The sequence below is a fragment of the Phyllopteryx taeniolatus genome, chromosome 8, assembly GCF_024500385.1.
Source record: "Phyllopteryx taeniolatus isolate TA_2022b chromosome 8, UOR_Ptae_1.2, whole genome shotgun sequence".
Taxonomy (NCBI): domain Eukaryota; kingdom Metazoa; phylum Chordata; class Actinopteri; order Syngnathiformes; family Syngnathidae; genus Phyllopteryx; species Phyllopteryx taeniolatus.
Window position 1 is genome coordinate 7,720,074 of NC_084509.1, and position 21,724 is coordinate 7,741,797.

The 21,724-nt window shown below is 39.8% G+C and overlaps 1 protein-coding gene across 4 annotated transcripts in view; it reads left to right on the forward strand.

Annotated features, from left to right (window-relative positions):
* Positions 1 to 21,724, forward strand: part of pitpnm3 (PITPNM family member 3) — an 89,502-nt gene that overhangs the window by 48,658 nt on the left and 19,120 nt on the right. For all 4 annotated transcript variants that reach the window (XM_061782767.1, XM_061782768.1, XM_061782769.1 and 1 more), the window contains 4 exons: positions 1,515 to 1,649; positions 2,803 to 2,990; positions 9,928 to 10,091; positions 11,069 to 11,239. In XM_061782767.1, the coding sequence (XP_061638751.1) occupies positions 1,515 to 1,649; positions 2,803 to 2,990; positions 9,928 to 10,091; positions 11,069 to 11,239 (658 nt within the window). The remainder of the gene's footprint in view (positions 1 to 1,514; positions 1,650 to 2,802; positions 2,991 to 9,927; positions 10,092 to 11,068; positions 11,240 to 21,724) is intronic.

Genomic DNA, 21,724 nt, shown 5'->3' on the forward strand with positions numbered 1-21,724 from the left:
CTTGTCCCCCTTATTAATCAGAGGAGCTCATTTCAAACCGAGTTGGAACCTTGACTTAATGTTTAAAGTCTCTGTTCAAAGTCAATGATACTGTACAGTTCGTTGTTATTTAAATAGTACAGTGGTGCCTTGAGATACGAATATACAGTATAGGACTACATTCTTGTGGGTGCTATTATATTGTCTGCATGTGTAACCTGGTTCACCGTTTGTGTTCAGATATCAGTTGCTTAAAGGATAAAACCACCACCACATAGATGCTAATTGTCAGAGGTGGGACCAAGTCATTGCTTTGCAAGTCTCAAGTCTTTACCCCAAGTCCCTAGTCAAGTCCCAAGTCAATACAGGCAAGTCCCGAGTCAAGTCACAAGTCCTAAACTTTGAGTTTACCCTGGAGAACTCCGAAGTCCGTCGGGCATGGGATGAATGAAGACTTCGAGAGACTTGGCGTTTGGGCTAATTCGATTTATTGAACATGCCAGAACTTACATTGCCAGAACAACGAAAAAGCCCCCGAAAACCCCTGGATCTCAGTTTATCAAGGTTTAATTCTCTGGGCGTGGAATTAGCCCCTCCCTGGGTGCACCCGGAAGATGGCCGTTCCTCATGACCATATTTGGAATCGCACCCGCCTGCTGGTGCCTCACCTTCTAGCTACGCCCACACCCGGTTCCCTCATCTTGTAAGATGCAAAACCATCCTCTTTGCAGACCGGGACGACTGTTGTGAACCCAAGACATGTTACTATCTGGGCGGAGAATGAAAACCCTAATAAACATACAAATGGTTGAAGGAAGTCCTTTGATGTAGAACTTAAAAAAAAAGATGGTTGGCTTGAATACAGATCTCCAAACATTTGGCCCTTGCAAAGGAACTCTGATTGTGGTACTACAGAAATATACTACAAGTTTCGAGTCATTTTAATATATATATATATATATATATATATATATATATATATATATATATATATATATATATATATTTGAATGACGTCGGTAACCCGCGTCTGCTGTCTTATCCAACACGCATTGGGCCAGTTTTACTTAAATTGTATTTTCTATTGTTTATTTATTTTAGTATATGTAATTTGTTAGTTTTAAGTCCATTTGTTTTTTTAATTTAAATTTTATCTAATGTTAATTGTTTCTTTTCAGTTTTTAATTTCCATTTAATCTTATCTGTTGTTAGCTATAATTTCAAGTATTTTTGAATATGGAAATCAGTTTTAATCGTATCTTTAGTTTCTTTAAATATAATTTTTATTTTTTTATTCATTGTTATTATTTTTATCAAAACATTTTTTTAAATTGTATTTAGAGACTACATATATTTTTATGGAATACTTGTTCAACCTTGGAGCGTTAAGCTCATCATAGGCTTCAAAACCGGATTGTTACCTTTATTTTGAAGCAATGAAAGAACATAACTCCAGGGTTATGAGACTGTTAAAATCCTTCTTTAAAAAATGCGGTGGAAACACATTAAGGCGTATGTATGCGTGTTGTATGCAGGTGTGCCTCGTGGGCGACTGCGTGGGCGGCGTGTTATGTTTTGATGCGTTGTGCTTCAGCAACCAGCAAAGACCTGGAAGCCCAAACAACAACAACACTAGCGGCAGCAGGAATAACAGCACTGAAAGTCTCAAGGTGAGTGTAAAGACTACTCAGATCGGCACAGCGCTAACAGTTGGATTGCATTCATATGGAAGGACAGCAACCTGAAAAACTCAAACCTACAAAAAACGCAACGGCAGATCAATAAGGATTCTATGTCATGTCCTATAGACAGATACTATTTCTAATATAAATTGAATAAATGCTAACATTCGGGATGCTTATATATAGTCTAGCAAGATAGCACCCTAAGTGCAAAAAGTGCTAACATGGATTGATACAGATTTTGCATCATGCCCTATGGTCAAGTACTACTTCAAATGCGCTTGCAAATAATTTAATATTTAATAATTTAATGAATAGTAGTAGGTTAATTGAAGACTCTAAATTGCCCGTAGGTGTGAATGTGAGTGCGAATGGTTGTTAGTTTCTATGTGCCCTGCGATTGGCTGGCGACCAGTTCAGGGTGTGCCCCGCCTTTCGCCCGAAGATAGCTGGGATAGGCTCCAGCACTCCCGCGACCCTAGTGAGGATAAGCGGAACGGAAGATGAATGAATAGTATAATTTAATACCCTGTCCTGCAGTTAGTTACTATTGCAAATAAGAACTGATAAGATTTAAACATACTGTACAAACAGCTAGTACGCTAACATATAGCAACATGGCAATCTGAGTCCAAAAAGCGCTGAGGTGGATCTATAAGATTATTAAATCCCGTCCTGTGGTCAGGTACTATTTCTAATAAGAAGTGATACAATTCTAACAGGCTAACATTTTGTATGCTCACAAATGGCAAGAGAGCAACCTAATTACAAAACATGCTTTGGCAGATCGATAAGGATTTGATGTCATGTCCCGTGGTCAGGTGCTATTTCTTATGGTAATTTATAAAATGCTAACAAGGTAACATTTTGCATAATAAACAGAGAAATAGCAACCTGAATACAAAAAAATGTTAAAGCAGATCTCTAAGGATTTTCAATCATGTCCTTTGGTCAGCAACAAATACAAATGACGATTAATTGAATGCTAAACTGCTAGCAGATATTATGCAAACAAAACAAAAACCGCTAAGGAAGATTGTGTAGCTTTAAGATCTTGCTCTGTAGTTGAGTACTAATACAAAATGAGAAATAACAAAATGCTAACATGCTAAAAGTGATTCCGTTCATGTTCCCCTCTCAGGAAATCTCGGGCCTGCTAGGAGAGTCCAGTCCTGGTCTGAGCTCCAGCAAAAGGCTCAGTAAGAGCAACATCGACATCTCGGCCCCCAACGAAGGCCGCTGCCAGGGGGCCCCACCCCTCAGCCGCAAGCAGAGTGACTCGTACGACGGCGACACGTCGTCTACTGGCCAGCACGTCTTCTTCTCCAGGTGATCCTCAACGCACCACTGGATTGTTACTGGAATCCAAGGGGTTAGGGTTAGTGTAATTATGTAACCCTAACCCCTAGTCATAAATCTTATCCCCCCCACCGCTCCAACCTGGAACTCTTAACCCTAACCACATAACCTTCTAACCCCCAACCATGATGTTACGGTTTATACAGTACAACACTAAACCTGATTCTAATCCTAATCCCATAACCTCTAACCCCATGATCACAACCCTAACCCTTAAACGTTAACATAACCATTAGGGTTTAGCCCCAAACACAAACCCTAACCCCTTAACCCAACACAACCCTCACCCTTAACCTCCTAACCCTTAACCCAAACGCCTAACTCCTTAACCTAACAGTAGCCCATAACCTTAACCCTAACATAATCCCCTAAACCCACCATCTAATCCTTCATGCCTAACTATAACCCTAAACTGAAACCCCCAACCTTGAACCAAACCGTAACCCCTGCCCAAAATGAACCTCTCTCCAGTGGACCAGTGCACCAATGACTGTAGTTGTCGCAGAAGAACACGTGGCTGCTTCATCATGCCAGCACGCCGGCCCACAATGCCCTGAGCATCTGACAGTTCCTGGCTTAGAAGAACATTGCCCTGCTGGAGCACCCACTATACTCACCTGACCTGGCTCCCTGTGATTTTCTTTCCCTCTTTACTTATCTCAAGTGGGTCTTCAAGAGGTCCCGTTTTGAAGATGTGGAGGACATCGGGGTGGCCGTGACGACGGAGCTTGACTTTCAAGAGTGCTTGAAGGCATGACAAAGAAAGCTGGGAACGTGCGTTACACTCCAGGGGGATTACTTCGAAGGGAAAAAGTGGTAGTTTGTTGTTTAATCTCGAAATATTATCTTTTATGAGACCAGTCCTGCAACTTTTTCGACACACTTTGTATCTTCCTCTCAGTATTGCAAACGTTTGCTCTGTCACTCTCCATCTCTCCGTGTGTTTGGTATTCACATTCCAACCACCGCGTTCTGCTCTCCTCCGAGTCTATCCGTACCGTCTGGCTTCTGCTTTTCATCAATATTTGCAGCCTGACTGGCTGTATCCCCACACCCCCATCACTCACCCACCCATCTGTCTGCGCTATAAATAGTCGGCTGGTGTCGTACACCCTCGGTCAAGAAACATAATGGCTGCAGATGTCATCCCATTAATTCACACAGAATGTCGCAGCGCTCACCTTTGGCTTGTGATTACGTCGAAAGGAGGGTAACCTCTGCTCTTTTTGTCCCAGTGGACACGACCGGTCGCACATTACTTATTCGTATGGGATGCTTCGCTCTGCCTTTTCCCAATCTTTTTTAAAGGTGGCATACTGTAGATGGAAAAGTGACTACAAGGAACCACTATCACTTTAAAGCAAAAATATTAAGCAGAGCGGCACTGTTGTAGGTTAGCGTTATCTATCTATCCATCCATCCATTTTCTGAGCCGCTTATCCTCACAAGGGTCGCGAGAGTGCCGGAGCCTATCCCAGCTATCTTCGGGCAGAGGCCGGGGTACACCCTGAACCGGTTGCCGGCCAATCGCAGGGCACACATAAACAGACAACCATTCGCACTCACATTCACACCTACGGGCAATTTAGAGTCGTCAATTAACCTCGCGTTATCTAGTTTCGGATAATAGGCACATACGTGAATGCCCATACAATGTGACATGGTAGCGGTCGCTAAAACAGCCACCTTTAGGTAGAAAAATAATTATGAACATAAGTAAATCACATGTTCAAGTCTCAATCAGAATTTATTTGCCAAGTATGTCCAAAAAACACACAAGGAATTTGTCTCCGGTAGTTGGAGCCGCTCTAGTACGACAGCAGACAGTCAATTGACAGAGGACACGTTTGAGACATAAAGACATTGACAACAAACAGTCACTGAGTAATAAAGGGTTGCTAGTTATCTGGTAATGCCGGTACATTTAAGTAGTAACCTTCAAGTTTCAAGCAAGTCCCAAGTGACTTTTACAGCTTAACTCAACTTTCTTTTCTAGAGCATTTTAAACAACAACCACAGATGTCACAAAGTGCTGTGTAGATCAAACACAAAACACAATAAATACAATCATCATCATCCTCATCGTCATTTTAATAAGATTCATAATAGTACTTGGGCAAAAAGCAAGTCGAGTCCCCACTTGGGTTTAGCAAGCGATAATTCAGGTCATACAATTTTGCTCAGTCACAACATACACAAACCCCAATTCGAATGAAGTGGTGATATTATGTAAAATGTAAATAAAAAACGATTACAACAATTCACTAATCCTTTTCAACCTATATTCAATTTATTACACTACAAAGCCAAGATATTTAATATTCAAACTGATGAATTGTATTGTTCTTTGCAAATATTCTCTCATTTTAAATTTGATGGGACAGAGGTAACGAAAGACTGGGAAAGTTGAGGAAAAACACTTGTTTGGAACATTCCACAGGCGAACAGGTTAATTAGAAACAAGTGAGTGTCATGATTGGGTATAAAAGGAGCATCTCTGAAAGGCTAAGTTGTTTCCAAGCAAGGATGGGACGAGGTTCAACACTTTGTGAACAACTATGTCAGCAAATAGTCCAACAATTTAAGAGCAACAATTTAAATTCCTATCAACATATAGTTGATAGGAATTTAGGGATTTCATCATTTACGGTCCATAATATCATCAAAAGATTCTGAGAATCCCGAGAAATCTCTGCACGTAAGCGGCAAGGCTGAAAACCAACATTGAATGCCTGTGACCTTCGATCCCTTAGGCGACACTGCAAAAAAAAAAACGGCATCATTGTGTAAAGCATGTTGCCCCATGAAATCAGAAACATTTCAGAAAACCATTGTCATTTAACGCAGTTTGTCGCTATCTACAAATGCAAGTTAAAATTCTACCATGCAAAGCGAAAGCCATATATCACCAACACCTGGAAACACCACCAGCTTCTTTGGGCCTGAGCTCATCTGAGATGGACTGATGAAAAAGTGGAAAAGTGTGCTGCTGTCTGACGAGTCCACATTTCAAATAGTTTTTGGAAATCATTGACCTTGTGGCTTCCGGGCCAAAGAGGAAAAGGACCATTTGGATTGTTATCAGCGTAAAGGTTTAAAAGCCAGGATCTTTGATGGTATGGGGTTGTGTTAGTGCCCATGGCATGGGTAACTTGCACATCTATGAAGGCACCATCAATGCTGAAAGGTGCGTACAGGTTTTGGAGCAACATATGCTGCCAACCAAGCAACGTCTTTTTCAGGGACATCCCATCTTATTTTAGCAAGACAATGCCAAGCCACATTCCGCATGTGTTACGACAGCGTGGCTTCATAATAAAAGAGTGCAAGTACTAGACTGGTCTGCCAACAGTACAGACCTGTCTCCCATTGAAAATGTCACACATTATGAGGCGCAAAATACGACAACCGAGACTCCGGACTGTTGAGGATTGTAAGTTTTAAATACAAATTCTAAAAGTTAAATGAACAACTACTGATCATTCATTCATTCATTTATCTTCCGTACCGTTGATCCTGAAATCTAATTTAATATATACTGTACTTACTTACTTACTTACTTACATACATACTTACTTTTCCCTGCAAAACAATGATGTCCAACTGTAAGCAGGAAAGACTTGTCAAGTTGTTTCAAACCACAGTCAAGTCGAGTCTGATGAATACCAAGTCAAAGTCAAGTCTTAAGTTTTAGCTTAACTTAGACTTTTGTAACGTTACTTGTGGTCAAATATCTGTGCCTAACTATTGTTCTGCTGTGGTCCTTACCCCTTGTCCGTTCTGTCTGTCCCCTAAAATCCTTTTCTGGCCGGCTGCATTTTCAATAAACATTAGAATAATTAAAAAATGTAAAAATAAGCAGAGGGAGTATTTTAAACTCCTCTGTTGCACAGCAAAACTGTTCCAGCACAAGAGGCATACAGATCCACCGTTCTGCTTGGCCATGTATCTGAACAGGACAGGTTAAATAAATAAATGAATAAATAGTTTTAGCCAAGCAAGACGCAAGTCCTAAAATTGGCGATCATGTGTCTGTAGTCCCCCATGTCTGCCTGTAGGCCAACATACAAATATAAGACATCTATGTATGTAATATGAACCTTACCTACGTGCTAACATACCAAAGAAAAAAGCTATGCATATGCAGTGTGTACAGTAGCGCGTCGGCTCGCTTTCCTAATGCTATGTGGTTGTTTTAAATACGGCAAGTAATTCTCTTTGTTTTATGTGTAGTTTTACATAAAACCTCAACTGGGAGTCACAAATGTTTGCCTTCAAGTCCAATAAAAAGTTAGGCCAAGTGATGGGTCATTTTGAAAAACTCACAAATTGTCACTCGTAAGTCAAAGTAGCACTCTAAGTAGTTTGAACATTACCTACTTGGCAACATACAAAACGAAGCTTCTCCCAGGAATCTCTCTCGGTAGTCATTGGTACTCAAAGCCGTACTCCCGTTGGCACACCCCGCAGTAGAAGGGGACAGTTCGATCAAATCTTAACGGCAAGTGACTTTACCTCTCTCTATTTACATTTTATTTTATTTTTACTTTATGTCATCATACGTGTAGGTTGAAAAAGGAACACGCCTATTTTGATAAAGTAAGATCAAAAGTAAAGTAAAGTACAGGTAAATGTTTTCAAATGTAGGTAGTTTTAGTAAAAAGTTGTCACAAAAACAAATAGTCAAGTAAAGTACAGATATCTGAAAAATCGACTTAATTACGGCAACAAAGTATTTGTACTTAGTTACTTCCTACCACTGCATTTAACAATGCACCTTTAAATCTGGCACCCTCTCTGGAACGCTGCATATTTTGCGTACCATTTTTAACACCGAGTTTTTAATTAGGCACATTGTCACTATGACTGTAATAAAAGGTCTTTATCGGGCATCTCAAACATCAAACTGAACCACTCAAAAGCCTCTCGATGAGAGAGGAAAGAGGAAAGAACGAGAAAACACTTTGCACAGGTGACATCACTTGCAATTAGTGCTCACAGACGTACTGTATGCGCATTACGAAAGAGGCCGTAAAGTCCATTTTCGACGTCCCAGTATTTTTGCTTCACTTAACTTGCACTGTAATATAATGTTTTTACAATTTATTCCATTATGTGTGACAGCCTGATTGCAAAATAGCTCATTCGGAAGTTGAGTCAACTGTGAACTAGGATTGGTTTTTACTGTTGCCATTTGTTTGTGCGTTAGCTTCAGACAGTCATTGACCAAACTTTGTGACGGGGTGTGTTATAGTTCTAACGCTTCCATTTTGAAACAAAAAGAGGCCTGCTATCATCAAACCAAAGGATATACAGATCTGGCGCACTAAACTGGCAATGGATCTGTTTCCCTCACCCCATGACATTAAATACATTTCTATGAGATGACAGGTACGATAAGCCTTCCATCCAAACCCTAACCTTACAACAGAATAAATCATGGCTTTCTGTGATTATATCAGGTTTGTGTTTTATTAAACAGGCCCAGATTTCACACTGAGAAAGTCATTTTTTGTGTAAATAGAGAAGAGATCAGCATTATTTCAGTATTTTTGTTCGGTCGAGTGTCGTGATTACTCTTACAGTATGTAAAATGGGTGTCTTGGCCTAATAGAGTTTGGGAGACACAGCGTTAGGCATGAACACCGTCACACTAGTTGGTTTTGCATCCGCATCTGGAAAATGAAACAAATCCTGGTGCGGTATTGACGTGAAGATGTTAGCAGACAGTTGGCTAATCTTTTATTCCTGCACAAGAGTCACTGTGGAAACAATGGCTTGCAAGAAACTGAACGTCAGCACGGGGTCAACGCGGAAGCTGAGCACAGGCCCTCAAACTGGGATGTGTTGTGTGTAGTGTGTGTGTAGTGCGAATGTGTGTGTGTGCGCGTATGTGTTTAAACTGAGTCATGAAGGTGAGACGCTGACGACTGCCTCAGAATACTAAAACAAGTCACCGGCATGAGGAGTGAGCCCCAGATGGTCATCTTCATAACTCCCGTGTGATCATTAGTCACATTTTTACATGATGATGCATTTATTTACAATACAACTCATTTACATTCAGTCATTGAAGACCTTTAGCTTTTAATAATAAAAAAAGCGGTTAGGGTTTCAAATTACAGTTTTTAATTAGGGGTTTTAAGCCTGGGTTAAAGATTCAAATTAGGATTATGGTATTAAATGAGGGTTTCAAAATAGGGTTAGGGTTTCAAATTTGGGTGCCACGCTTGGCTGCAGGTTTCAAACAAAGGGTCGGGTATCAATTTAGGATTTCAAGATTGGGTTAGGATTCAAAGAAGCAAGGATTAGGGTTTCAAGCCTGGTTTATAGTTTCAAAGAGAATTTAAAGTTTTAAATTATGGTTTCAAGCCTTTATTAAAGTTTCAAACAAAGTTTAAGGTTTCAAATTAGGTTTTCAAGCCTGGTTACAAACAAGGGTTACGGATTCAGGCCAGGGTTTGGGTTTCAAACAGGGTTCGGGTTTTAAATTAGGGTTCCAAGCCTGGGTTAGGCTTTCAAGCTTGAGTTGGGGTTTAGAATTAGGGTTTCAAACAAGCGTAAAGGTTTGAAGGCTGGATTAGGGTATCAAATTATGGATTTAAAACAGTGTTAGGCTTTCAAATGAGGGTTTCAAGCCTGGGTTAGGGTATCAAATATGGGTTTCAAGACATGTTGAGTATCAAATTAAGCTTTGAAGCAGGGGTTAGGGTTTTAAAATAATGTTAGATGCTTGGTTGAGGGTTGTAACAAGGATTATGGTTTCAAAGGGAAAGTGGCCCGTTTTTCATGTAAAAATATGTAAACGTCAGCTGGGATAGATTTCATTTTACCCACGTGCCCTTGAGCTGTAGAAGTGCTATAAAGATGGATGTCCTGATCTTCGCTGTTGTTTGCTTGTGTCCAGTCTGATGAAGGAGAGCGGGGAGGTGCGCGGCAGCAGTAACAGCAGCCCGAGTCTGCTGCTTAATCCTGGACGCTTGGACTTCGATGTGTCAGACTGCTTCCTGCTGGGCTGTCCTTTGGGTCTGGTGCTAGCCATGCGGCGCACCGTGCTGCCCGCTGTCCAGGGTGAGGGAGACCACCACACTCGTACTACATATCACGTACATGCATGAATGAATGGTAATTGAATGAATACTGTATCTGCTTTCAATTGTGTGTATACAGGACACAAGTGTTGGTGTCTGTTTTACTGGTCACGACATTGGAGCTGCATTAAAAGCTCTATATTTACCAAAATCATACATTTTGAATCTAGGTTTAGGATTTCAAATTTGGGTTTCAAGCCATGGTTAGGCTTTTTAGGTTACAAGCCTCAGTTAATGTTTAATGGCAGGGTTACAGTTTCAAATTAGGGTTTCAGGACAGGGTTAGGGGATCAAACAAGGGATAGGGATTAAAATCAGGCTTCAAAGCCAGGTTTGGGGTCTCAAATTAAGGTTTCAAATGACTGTAGTATTTCAAGCCTCTGGGTTAGGGTTGCAAATTAGGGTTTAAAGCGTGTAGGTTCTCAAATTTGCATTTAAAGTCTGGGTTATCGTTTCAAATCAGGGGTTCAATTGTGTGTTGGGTGTTAAACAAGGGATAGAGTTTTAAATGGGGGTTTAAAGCCAGGTTTTGTGTTTCAAATTTTGGTTTCAAGCTTGGGGTAGGGTTTCAAACAAGGTTTAGGGTTCTAAACAAAGTATAGGGTTTCAAACTAGACTTTTAAGTTAGGCTTATGGTTTCACGTTAGGGTTTGTACCTTTGTTGGGGTTTCAAACAAAGATTAGTGTTTGAACATAGGGTTACAAGTTAGGGTTTTAATATTATACAAAGTATATACATACAGTATATTTACGTTCTGCCTTTCCAAAGGTGTAAATACTATAAATATGACTCATTCAATGTTTGTGCTTGTAGGAATGCACTGGATCATGCTGAGAACTATCTCTAATATTAGTATTGCAACAACAACAACAACAACAACAAAAAAGCTCAACATAATGTAGATTGTGTCTCTTAGTGTTCATGACTGTCTTAATGGCCGCTTCACCGTCTCTCAGTGCATCAGCTCCATCCGGCCTGCTCTCAGATCTTCAACCTTTTCTTCCCGTCGGACCCTTCGGCCTCCAGGCTGGAGCCTCTGCTGCAGCCTCTCTTCCATAAGCTGCCCCCCTTCGCTGTGCCACGCTATCAACGCCACCCACTGGGCGACGGACGCTCTTTGGTCATAGGTGAGCCAGGACCAGCCATATGCTGGATTAGTTCTAGTCATTGTGTTTATCTCTGTTTGACATGTACCGTATATGCACAACTGCATGTATCTGAGTGTGCGGCGGACTTTAAAACAAAAATACAAATTTGACACTGTCGATAATTACAAGTTATTTTGTTTATTTCTATTTTGCAAAAGTGGAGTTTATGAATAACTGTCAAGTGGGGTAATTGCGTTCATCATATGAATTGTGTGGGTACTTTTGCCTGTGTGTCACTCTGTAGTATTTGTAGTTGTCGTGTTTATTTCTATTGTGCAAGGTGATGGTTATGATGAATAAGTGGAGTGAACACATTGATCATATGATGCACACATTGCACAATTACACGTATGATTGTGCAATGGACATTGTGTTTGACTTTGTGGATTATTTTTAGGTCTTCTTTCTATTATTGTATTTCTATTTTTTTGCAAGGGAGCAGTTATCATGAATAACTGGTGTGAGGAACCATTGCATTAAACATATGACACGTGCACTTCATATATGCATGTGATCATGCTTGACCGGGTGTGCAGTGGCCTTTTTTTAATGTTTTTTTTTTTTAACTCTGAATTATTAATAATCATTGTTTTTATTCCTATTGTGCTTAATGTGTAACTGGCAAGAGGGGTGGTTTCAAGCCTGGGCTAACAATAATTGCAAGGCATGTGTCTAAGATGGGCCAAACGCGCAATGGACTTTTTCTTTTTGATTGTGTGGATTAGTTCTAGCCTTTATGGTTATTTCTTTGGTGCATCGTGGTGTGTATCGTGAATAGCTGGCAAGAGGAGCAATCACATTAATCATAGGACACATACAATGTGACACACGTGCCCAAACAGCATAATTCCATGTTATGTAATATGTTATATAATTCCATATGCCTGTAAGTGACTGAGTGCGCATTGAACTTTTTTGACTGTAGATTCTTTCTAGTTGTTCTGTTGATTTCTATTGTGGGAGGTGGCAAGGAGTGATCGGATTACAGTAATAGAGTGACATGACCGTGTTACTTGTGTGGATGGGCCTGTGTGTTACCGAGTGTGTCGTGGACTTCTATTTTGACTAAGTGGATTATTTCTATTATTCTGTTCATTTTTATTGCCCATGGTGGCCACGATCCTCCTCTTCCAAGCATGTCAGTGGAGGGGAAGTGTGCCAATATTGAATACACACCAGATTACTCACACTAGCCAGGACTGTGTGCGTCAAGCGTGCCCAAGCACGATTCGAATAACCTGGTGTGACTTCAGCTGAATATTTGCACTGATCTTTTAGCTTTAGCACTCTGACAGAGAGGACTCAAGGCCCTAAATGACGTCATGCCCTCCTCCTCACTTGGATGGCCATACAAAGGATGAAAAGCCGGCAAAGCGACAACAGCTCGGCACTAAAATGTAATGTACGTGATGAACACGTTCAAGTGTAAAATTAATTAAAGGGATTAATTTTACAGCACAGCTCAAAGTAGTTTGACGGGCATCAACGCCCAATAACTTCATCTTGTCCTATTCTTTATCTTCTTTAGCACACAAGCACACACACACACACACACACACACTAATGCGTGCAACTGAATTTAGAAACACGCTGAGCAAATGATTCATTCAAAAATGTTATGAAACGTTGACTTTGTGTTTCCGGGTGGCCACTGGGTAATTTGATGTTCAAATGAAACTTTGCAAAAATGCTTTTGTAGTTTCACATAGAGGACTTTTTCCCAGCCAAACCAATTAACACCAATTTACAGACTTTGAATGATTGAATTTTATAACATTATATCAATACTGTACTGTATTATTGTATTATTATTATTATTATGTTACTGTACATGCGATACAATAAAAAGAGAAAACTACTTATAATTTTAAAAAATAATTATGGTGTATATATAACAATGTACTGTTTTTTAATAATGCAACATAGACATAACTAATTAAATTATCCATCTCACCCTGATTTTTGCTTGAACTCAAATAAAAGTAATGCTAATATTGGGTACCAATGATGGCATAGAGAAAATTGTATGATAACCACAGAACCAGAAACGGAGCCTAATGTAGAAACTGCATAGCATTTCTGTCCTGACTGCTCGATATAACATGGCAGACTACATCAAGAATGAAAAAAGACAAATGAAACATACACTGCTGTGTTTTAGTGTAAATGTGAAGTGACTCCCCTCCCTGGCATACAACGCCCAACTCATTGAATGTTAAACTGTTGGCTGGTTTTAAAGGTTTTATGTTGGAGACATTTTGACCGTTTTGGGCCTGCTGTTAAAACAGACGAATATGCAATATGTAAATGAGCTGTCGCAAAGGCTCAGCGGAGCTAATCAAGCGAGGGCTCCGACCCGCTTTGACACGCTCATCCATCCTCAGTGGAGGTTTGATGAAGATGAATGCCTGTAATAAGGCACAGAGTGAGCTCTTCTCTTGTTGATTCCAGCTGTGTACTAATGAGTTGTGTAAAATAAAAAAACATTTTAAAGAAAAGGAAGACATCAAATGACGTTAAATGATTACCATCACCTGGATAATGAGACTTTATTATAAAGTATACACCATGCATTTACTTTCTAATGGGATTAGACACAGAGCTGATATTTATTTTTGATTAGCGCTATCTATCTATCTATCTATCTATCTATCTATCTATCTATCTATCTATCTATCTATCTATCTATCTATCTATCTATCTATCTATCTATCTATCTATCTATCTATCTATCTATCCATCCATCCATCCATCCATCCATCCATCCATCCATCCATCCATCCATCCATCCATCCATCCATCCATCCATCCATCCATCCATCCATCTATCGGTAGGCGAATGGTTAGCACATCCACCTCACAGTTCTGAGGTTAGGGGTTTAGGTACGGGCTTAAGCATCTTTTTCACCGTTTGAATTTTCCGGATTTTGTGGGTGGGGCTAAAACACAGCCCCTGTGACATCATGGGACTGGGGCGTATACTTTCTAGCGCGAGTTCCCTCGCCCTCTATATAAGGACAGAGTGACGACATTTCGTTTGGCTATGCTGCTCAGTTGTGAGTTAGCTGTGCTTAGCATCCATAACAAGGCCCATTTACCACTCTAGCCTGCAGTTAGCAAGCTAATGATGGCTGCACGCCAAAAATGCGTCTTCACTGGATGCTTCATTTTACAGAACAGCTCGGTAACGTTTTTCGTGTCGACTGTCTAACTACCTGGGCTTCAGGCCTCTTTATACTCCTGCGCTCGCGTGACCGACAGCGCCCGCATTGCATCACGTGACCGACGCATTGGGCCGCACGGGCGAGTATAAAGAAGCCTTTCCTCCTACCGTCCCGCTGTCGTCAGGTGCCGTGTTCGGCTGTGACATTATGTCACCAACAACGAGGGTAAGTTGACTATGACAACAATCGGCGTGTAACGCTGGTCGCATCGAGCGTTCGAAGGCCCGCTGTGAGATCGCAACCATATCACGGTCCACTTGCCCCGGAACGTCGACTGCTGACGGACATTCGGACTCGGATTACAATGAGCCCGATCCGGATTCCTCCTTATCGGGGAGCAGCAGGGCGTCCTCCCATGAGGAAGTCCCCCCCTCCCCCAGAAAGTCACAGAAGAGGTAAGAACTTGCTAACTTCAAAGCTAACGTCCATAGCCTGAGCAATTACTCCGTTTACCATTTTTATCATGCAACGTGCACAAATAAGGATGACAGTTTGTCCTACGATACTACACATTTACAAATCATGCATCTTGGAGACAAAAACGTGGAGTATTGCTAGTTACATGAATTGGACATATTTTTTTCATTGTCGTTCTTTTATTTATCGACAGTAGTGCACAAAAATATAATTTTCAGACAATGTGATGTGTGTAATGTAGAAATTGTTTTACCTTTCCTTATCGCACTGTCACAACAACATAAATATTTTGTGGTAATTGTACATATTTCTATAAATTGCAGTTGGTGCATCCAGCAGCAGATGCGCTCCCACACCTGTCGACAAGAAAGGTGAAAAAAAGTATTTTTCTCCACTTCACACTGCAGCAATAATATGTTTCATTTGTGTCCTAATTTGTTTTATTATTTTTTTTTATCATTTACGGGAGGTGCATCAAGCAGCGGTGGGGCTGTTCATGGCTGGTTGTCTGCTGATGAGGAACCCACAAAGGTCCCACATGCGCGCGCACACACACACACACACACACACACACGCACCTGTACATATTTCAAAGTTCATGCATCATTAATTTGAAAATGCATGTGTATTGTGAATACATTGTAAATAAACTATTTTGCAATCAAAATACACTTTTTGTGTGTTTTATATAGTAGGAAAGCATTGTTTAGATAGTTGAGCTATCATCAAAGCAAAAAAAAATGAACACAAAGTGAAAGTTCTGCTTGAAATGCATCGTTTCACAAAAATCTCTTTTTTTCTTAGAAACAGGTATTTTCAAGAAACTTACCTAAGTTCAACTGCTGTTCACTAAAGAACGGTAAAAAGTAGAAATTTACTTTTTTTTCCTGATGAAGGAGGAGGGTTAAATCTTTCTTTTGGTAGGTTCCATGTTTCTATAGCTTTCGAACACAATTTTCTGTAGGCCTTCAAAAATCAGTCAAAATTGTCAAAAATGGCTGGCATCCACCTTTCACAACTCTGGAAGTCAAGATGTGGGAGTAAATCACATACAGTATGTGCAAATAACAAGCAAGTCTCAAGTCATAACCAAGTCTGAAGTCACTGTAGGAAAAGAATCAAGCGAGTCGAATCAAGTCATTACTTGATTTAAGCAAGTCGCAAGTCAAGTCATACAATCTTGCTCCAGTCGCAATATATATTGGAGTGGTAATAAAATATTTGTTCACAATTTTTTTCCCCCATAAATCATAACACTAAATATATTCACACCTTATTAAAGTTAAATGAACAACAACTGAGATTATGATTGATTGAATTTATTGCACTGAATTTTTTCAAGTCGTATTTCCAACTCAATTTAGCTCAATCTTATTTCTGAACAAACTATGCTGTGTACTTTGTGGGGACAGCCTTGAAACTCCTATGGTTCTTAAGAGAACACCATTAAAACAAATTTGTTGGTCAAATATAATTAGATGTGTACCTAATCCATTCATAATTAAGGGAACAATACATGGCATACGTAAAAATGTTGTCATCCTTCAAAAAACAGTTGTGTGAACAAAATCTGCATTCCTCCTGTGTCCTCTAATTAAATTACTCAGTCGGGTTTATTTACACACACTGACTCTGGACAATTGACAATTGTTGTTAGATTAAAGGTCATGTTTCATGCAATGGTTTCATGCAATTTTAAAACCATAGTTCAGACAGCTTTATCACAGAGCCGACACAACAGATGACATTTTAATGGTGACACTTCAATAAACATGTTTAGCAGTATGAACATTCACACGTAGCTAGTCACAATTTGTACTGTACCTACTAATGGCAGAACGGACTTTTGTCAACGACTTTTTTAATCGTCGTGATCGTAATGCAAAGGGATCCCATCCCATACAGCAGACATGTAACGCCGCTTCACTTCTTCTCCATTCAGCGGATGGCATGATCTGCTCTAGAGTGCACACCTCTTCGCCTCATTTGGAAATGAGTCCGAGAGGAAAAAGAGAGTTTCGCGTGCCTATAAAACGAAAGGTTTGGACAAATATCATAAACCGTCCCACCCCTAGTTACATTACTTAGCTGTACTAAAATGTTCCAAATCACATCATTTTTATTTTTAGAATCGTCCCAAACTCGTCTATGAAACTTCATGTTTGACCAGCTCGATTTTCTTTTCTTTCAACAAAAGGCAAACTGTCTTGATTAAAACGCAAAGTTTTCCAACTCTAAACGAGATTACTTGTCAAGTCTTGTAGTTCAAGTCAAAGTCAAGTCTCTTGGCTACCAAGTCAAAAGTCAAGTCTTTAAGTATTTGGCAAGCAAGTCGCAAGTCATAAAACTGGCAACTCGAGTCGACTCCAGTCGTCATTTGACTCGTGTCAAGTACAAGTAGGTGATATTTATGATCATAGTTTATTATGAAGCTTTTGTACATGTAATGCAATCGGATGCGTAGCTTGTCATTGCTGAATATTTACTAACTATGATTTTCTTTTCTTCAGTAAATAAAGCAGCCAGGAATTGGTGAACATAAAGCACATCACATTCTGTCCAATTCGCACTCTTGCAAGAGTGGAAAGACCTAAAAACGGTAGCCCCCATGAACGAGTAGATTGCATGTTTTAAAATTATTTATTAGAAAAAATAATAGATTTATAGGTCCCCTTCTATCATTTATTATTATTATTATTATTATTTTTAGAATCGCTCATATCATTTTATCAGGTTTGCGAGATCATTTGGGTTGGAAATGCCCACACTGCTACTCATCTATAAGAAACAAACATGAAACAAAACTAAATATAATCAAAACGAAAACATAGACCATGACAATAAACCCAGTAGGGCTCTGAGATCTAGAGGCTTAGGTCAGCTCATGGAGCCCAAAGTCCAAAACAAACATAGTGAAACAGCATTTAGCTGTTATGCTGCACCCAAATGGAAGAAGTGGAGTCAGTCAGCCCCAAGGGTAAATGTTTTTAAGTACAGGTTAAAAAAAAATCTTTACTCTAAAGCTTACGATTGAGCTTTTTAAAGCATTTTCAAACAATTTTGAAATCTTTTACTTAAGCTGTACTTTCTTTTCAAAATGTTTGTAATCTGTCTTTTATTTCTGTATTTTGTTTTTAAATGTCTTCTGCTCTTTGTTTTAAATGCTTTTTACTTTTCAGTCATGTGAATCACATTAAGTTCCTTTGTGTCTAAATAAAGCTGCCATGCCTTATTTATTTACTTTTTTTTAACATCAGGGTAATATTTCACATTACTTATTATATGTAAAATCTTTATAATTTTTTCAAAGATTTTAATGACTCATTTTATTTATTGCTTTAATGTATTTTTCATTGATTTGTGTTTTCAATTTATTTTATAAAGACCAATATAGTCAATAACTCATTTTATTTCTTTCTTTAATTTATGTATGTATTTACTTGTCTTTCTAATAACCAAGGTAATTATTAAAATGACTCATTCTGTGTACTGTATTACTTTTATTCATTCATTCATTTCTTCATTTCATTTACTTCTTTTTATTTAAAGATCAAGGTCGATTTAAACAAATCATGTATTTGTTTGTTTGTTTGTTTATTAAACGGGTAAATTATTTCGATGGTTCAAATGTTGTATATTAATTGGAGACTCTAAATTGCCCGTAGGTGTGAATGTGAGTGCAAATGGTTGTTTGTTTTTGTGTGCCCTGCGATTGGCTGACAACCAGTTCAGGGTGTACCCCGCCTCCTGCCCGATGATCGCTGGGATGGGCTCCAGCACGCCCGCGACCCTAGTGAGGAGAAGCGGCTCAGAAAATGGATGGATGGAAATGTTGTATAATTTATTTATATATCCCATTATTTGTGAAGACTGTTTGAAGGCCACAGCGCTCTCAATTCTGTAGTGAAGGCTTGGCTTTGTCCTTTCTTTTTACAACCGGTGCCGCAGCCTCTGCGTCACCCTCCAATAAAAAAATGAATTGGCAAGCTCAGTATTTCTCCCTCTGCCTCTGTTTTTTTATGCTCTTCTTCCTCTCTTTTTTTTGTTTTGTTTTTTATGTGTGTGCGTGGGAAGTGAGGCGCCGCGTAAGAGATGTCGCTCAGGAAGGAGAGTAACGCTCCCTCTCTTGACGGGTGTCCTCATTAGTTGGCGCGATGCATTCATGGTCACATGCGAGGTTGAGGGAAAAAAAAGAAAACTCAAGGAATCCGAGCGAGGTGTTAATTACTGGAACAAATCCACTTTGAATGGGGCCTGGACTGAGAGGATTTATTAATCACACCTGAGGCTCGGGATCATCTGTTTTCTCGGGGTCGTAACAAGCGAGCACATCTGCTGCTTTATTTAGAGAAGCTCCAGCTGTCAGCTTGTGTTGTTCCCAGCTTGTTACTGTGCTCCAGCACATTCATCTGTGACTGTGTTTCCCCAATAGTTGTCTTCCTAGTTTATTGCAAACAACATGGAGAGAGGGAAGGTTAGGGTTTCAAATTAGGATTTAAGGCCAAGGTTAGGGTTTCCATCCAGTGTTTCAAATTATGGCTGTGAGGCCTGATTTCGGGTTTCAAACAAGGATTCGGGTTTGGCCCAAAGTTCTTCTTTTATGTCAGGCATAGTGTTTCAAATTTGGATTTAAAGCCAAGGGCAGAGTTTCAAATTAGGGTTTCAAGCAGGGCTTATGTTGGGTCGGGGGTTTAGAAATCCAAATTAGAATTTCAAATTTAGGTTAGCCACTAGGGTTTGAGGCCAAAGTTCTCTCAGGCCAGGGATAGGCTTGTATAGTACGGTTTCAAGGCAGGGTTGGGGTTTTAAGTTAGGGTTTCAAGCACGAGTTAGAGTTTCAGATTTAGCTTTAAAGCCAAGTTTAGCATTTGAAATTAGGATTTTGAACATGTCTTAAGGTGTCACACTATGGTTAGTTGAAGTCTGTGTTAAGGTTTCAAACAGGGGTTATGGTTTGACAATTGGCTTTCAAGTCCGGTTTAGGTTTCAAAATAAGGGTAGGGTTCCATATGAGAGGTTAATGTCTGTGTTTTGGTTTCACACTAGGTTTAGGGTTTCAAAACGGTTTGAAGCCAAAGTTAGAATTTCAAATGACGGTTTCAAGCCCAGGGTTAGGGTTTCAAATTAAGGCCTGAAATTAGGTTGTCAAACTTAGGTTTAGGGTTTCGAATTGGAGTTTCAAGGCAAAGGTTATTTTTAAATTGGAGTTTCAAACCAGCATTAGTGTTTCAAATTAGGGTTTTAAGGCAGTGTTGGCTCTAGCTGCCACCTTATTGTTGTGCTCCAGCATAGACGTTATTCAGTATCCGCATGTTGAGGATCCCGCCGCTGTCTTTGGAATTTATTCCTCACAAGAGCAAGGAGAGCATGTAATGCAGTACATAAGGGTGTCCAACTAACTGCTGTCACGCTTACACTAAACATCGAGCCGCCTCATGATCACAGAGGGTTACGGTTTCAAACCAGGGTTAGGGTTTGAAATGATTGCATTGTCAAATTTATATTTAGACTTTGTAAGTAGTCAATTCTGACTGACATTAGAACTTTGTAAACGATTATGTGTTTATAATGTCAAGGTAGCTCAATGCTTCGTGGAAGTGTGACAGCAGCTGTCACGTAAATCAGATCATCTCGTGAACTGCGCAGCGCCTCCTCTTTCTTATGATTGATGAACTACAAAAGACAGCTCTTCCCAGCAAACAATTGTATGTTTGTGATCACGAGGTGGCTCCGTGTTTATGGTAAGCGTGACAAAAGCTGCAGTGTGAGTCAGAATACCCTACAGTATGTGGTGCTTTGTACATGAAATAACTAGAAAAACAACCAAATAAACAATTGTACTGTATGTTTGTCAAGGTGTGTTTAGTCAAAAGAGCGACATAGACGTGTTGCGTTCATCTTGATTCTGTTTGAGTCCTGTTCGTGTCTTTCTCTCCCTGCCCGTCGTCCTTTCAATCTTCTCCAAATGTCTCCCTGCTGTCCCCCCAGACCACAGGTCGGCTGCAAATGGCTCAGTGTGAACGACTGAACTTAAATAATTGTAGAGGTCAGGGTTGGTCCGTCGGTGCTTAGATGACTTGACCTTTCACACACGTGGCTCAATGGGTTAGGAAGTCAGTGGAGGAGCACACGAAGACTGAAAGGATGAAGAAAGGGTTTCGGATAAGGCTTCGAAAATAAGGCTAGAGTTCAAATGAGGGTTAGAAGCTAGAGTTAGGGTTTCAAGCCAGGGTTAGGCTTCCAAGTTATGGTTTCGAACCTGTTTTGAGAGTTTCAAATAAGGATTAGGCCGTTGGGGAATCACGTTAGGCTTTTAAGTCAACCTTAGGGTTTCAAGCCAAGGTTAGGCTTTGAAATTAGGGTGTCCAACCAGGTTTACCGTTTTACTTTAAGGTTCTGTTTTTTTTTTTGTTTTTTTTTTCAAGTTTCAAATGGCTTTAAATTAGGGTTTAAAGCCAGGGTTAGGGTAACCCTTTAAGTAGGGTTTCAAATTGGGGTCATATAGGGTATGGTTTCAAGTTAGGGTTTAAAGCAAGGTTTAGGGTTTAACTTGGGGTTCCTTTTTTCCCCCTCCAAATTAAGGAATCACACAAGGGTTTCAAGGCAAGTTTAGGGATTACATTTTGGGTTTGGGTTTTTTTCAAATTCTTGTTTTAAATTAGGTTTTCAAGGCAGGGTTTCAATCCAGGATGAAGGTTTCAGAAGAGGTTTAAAAACGAAGGCTGATGTTTTCAATTAGTGTTTGAAACAGAGATTAGTTTGTGAGTGTAAAATTGACATTGTTTGGGGGAGAAAGGAAGTACATTCTCATCATCAGCAGCAA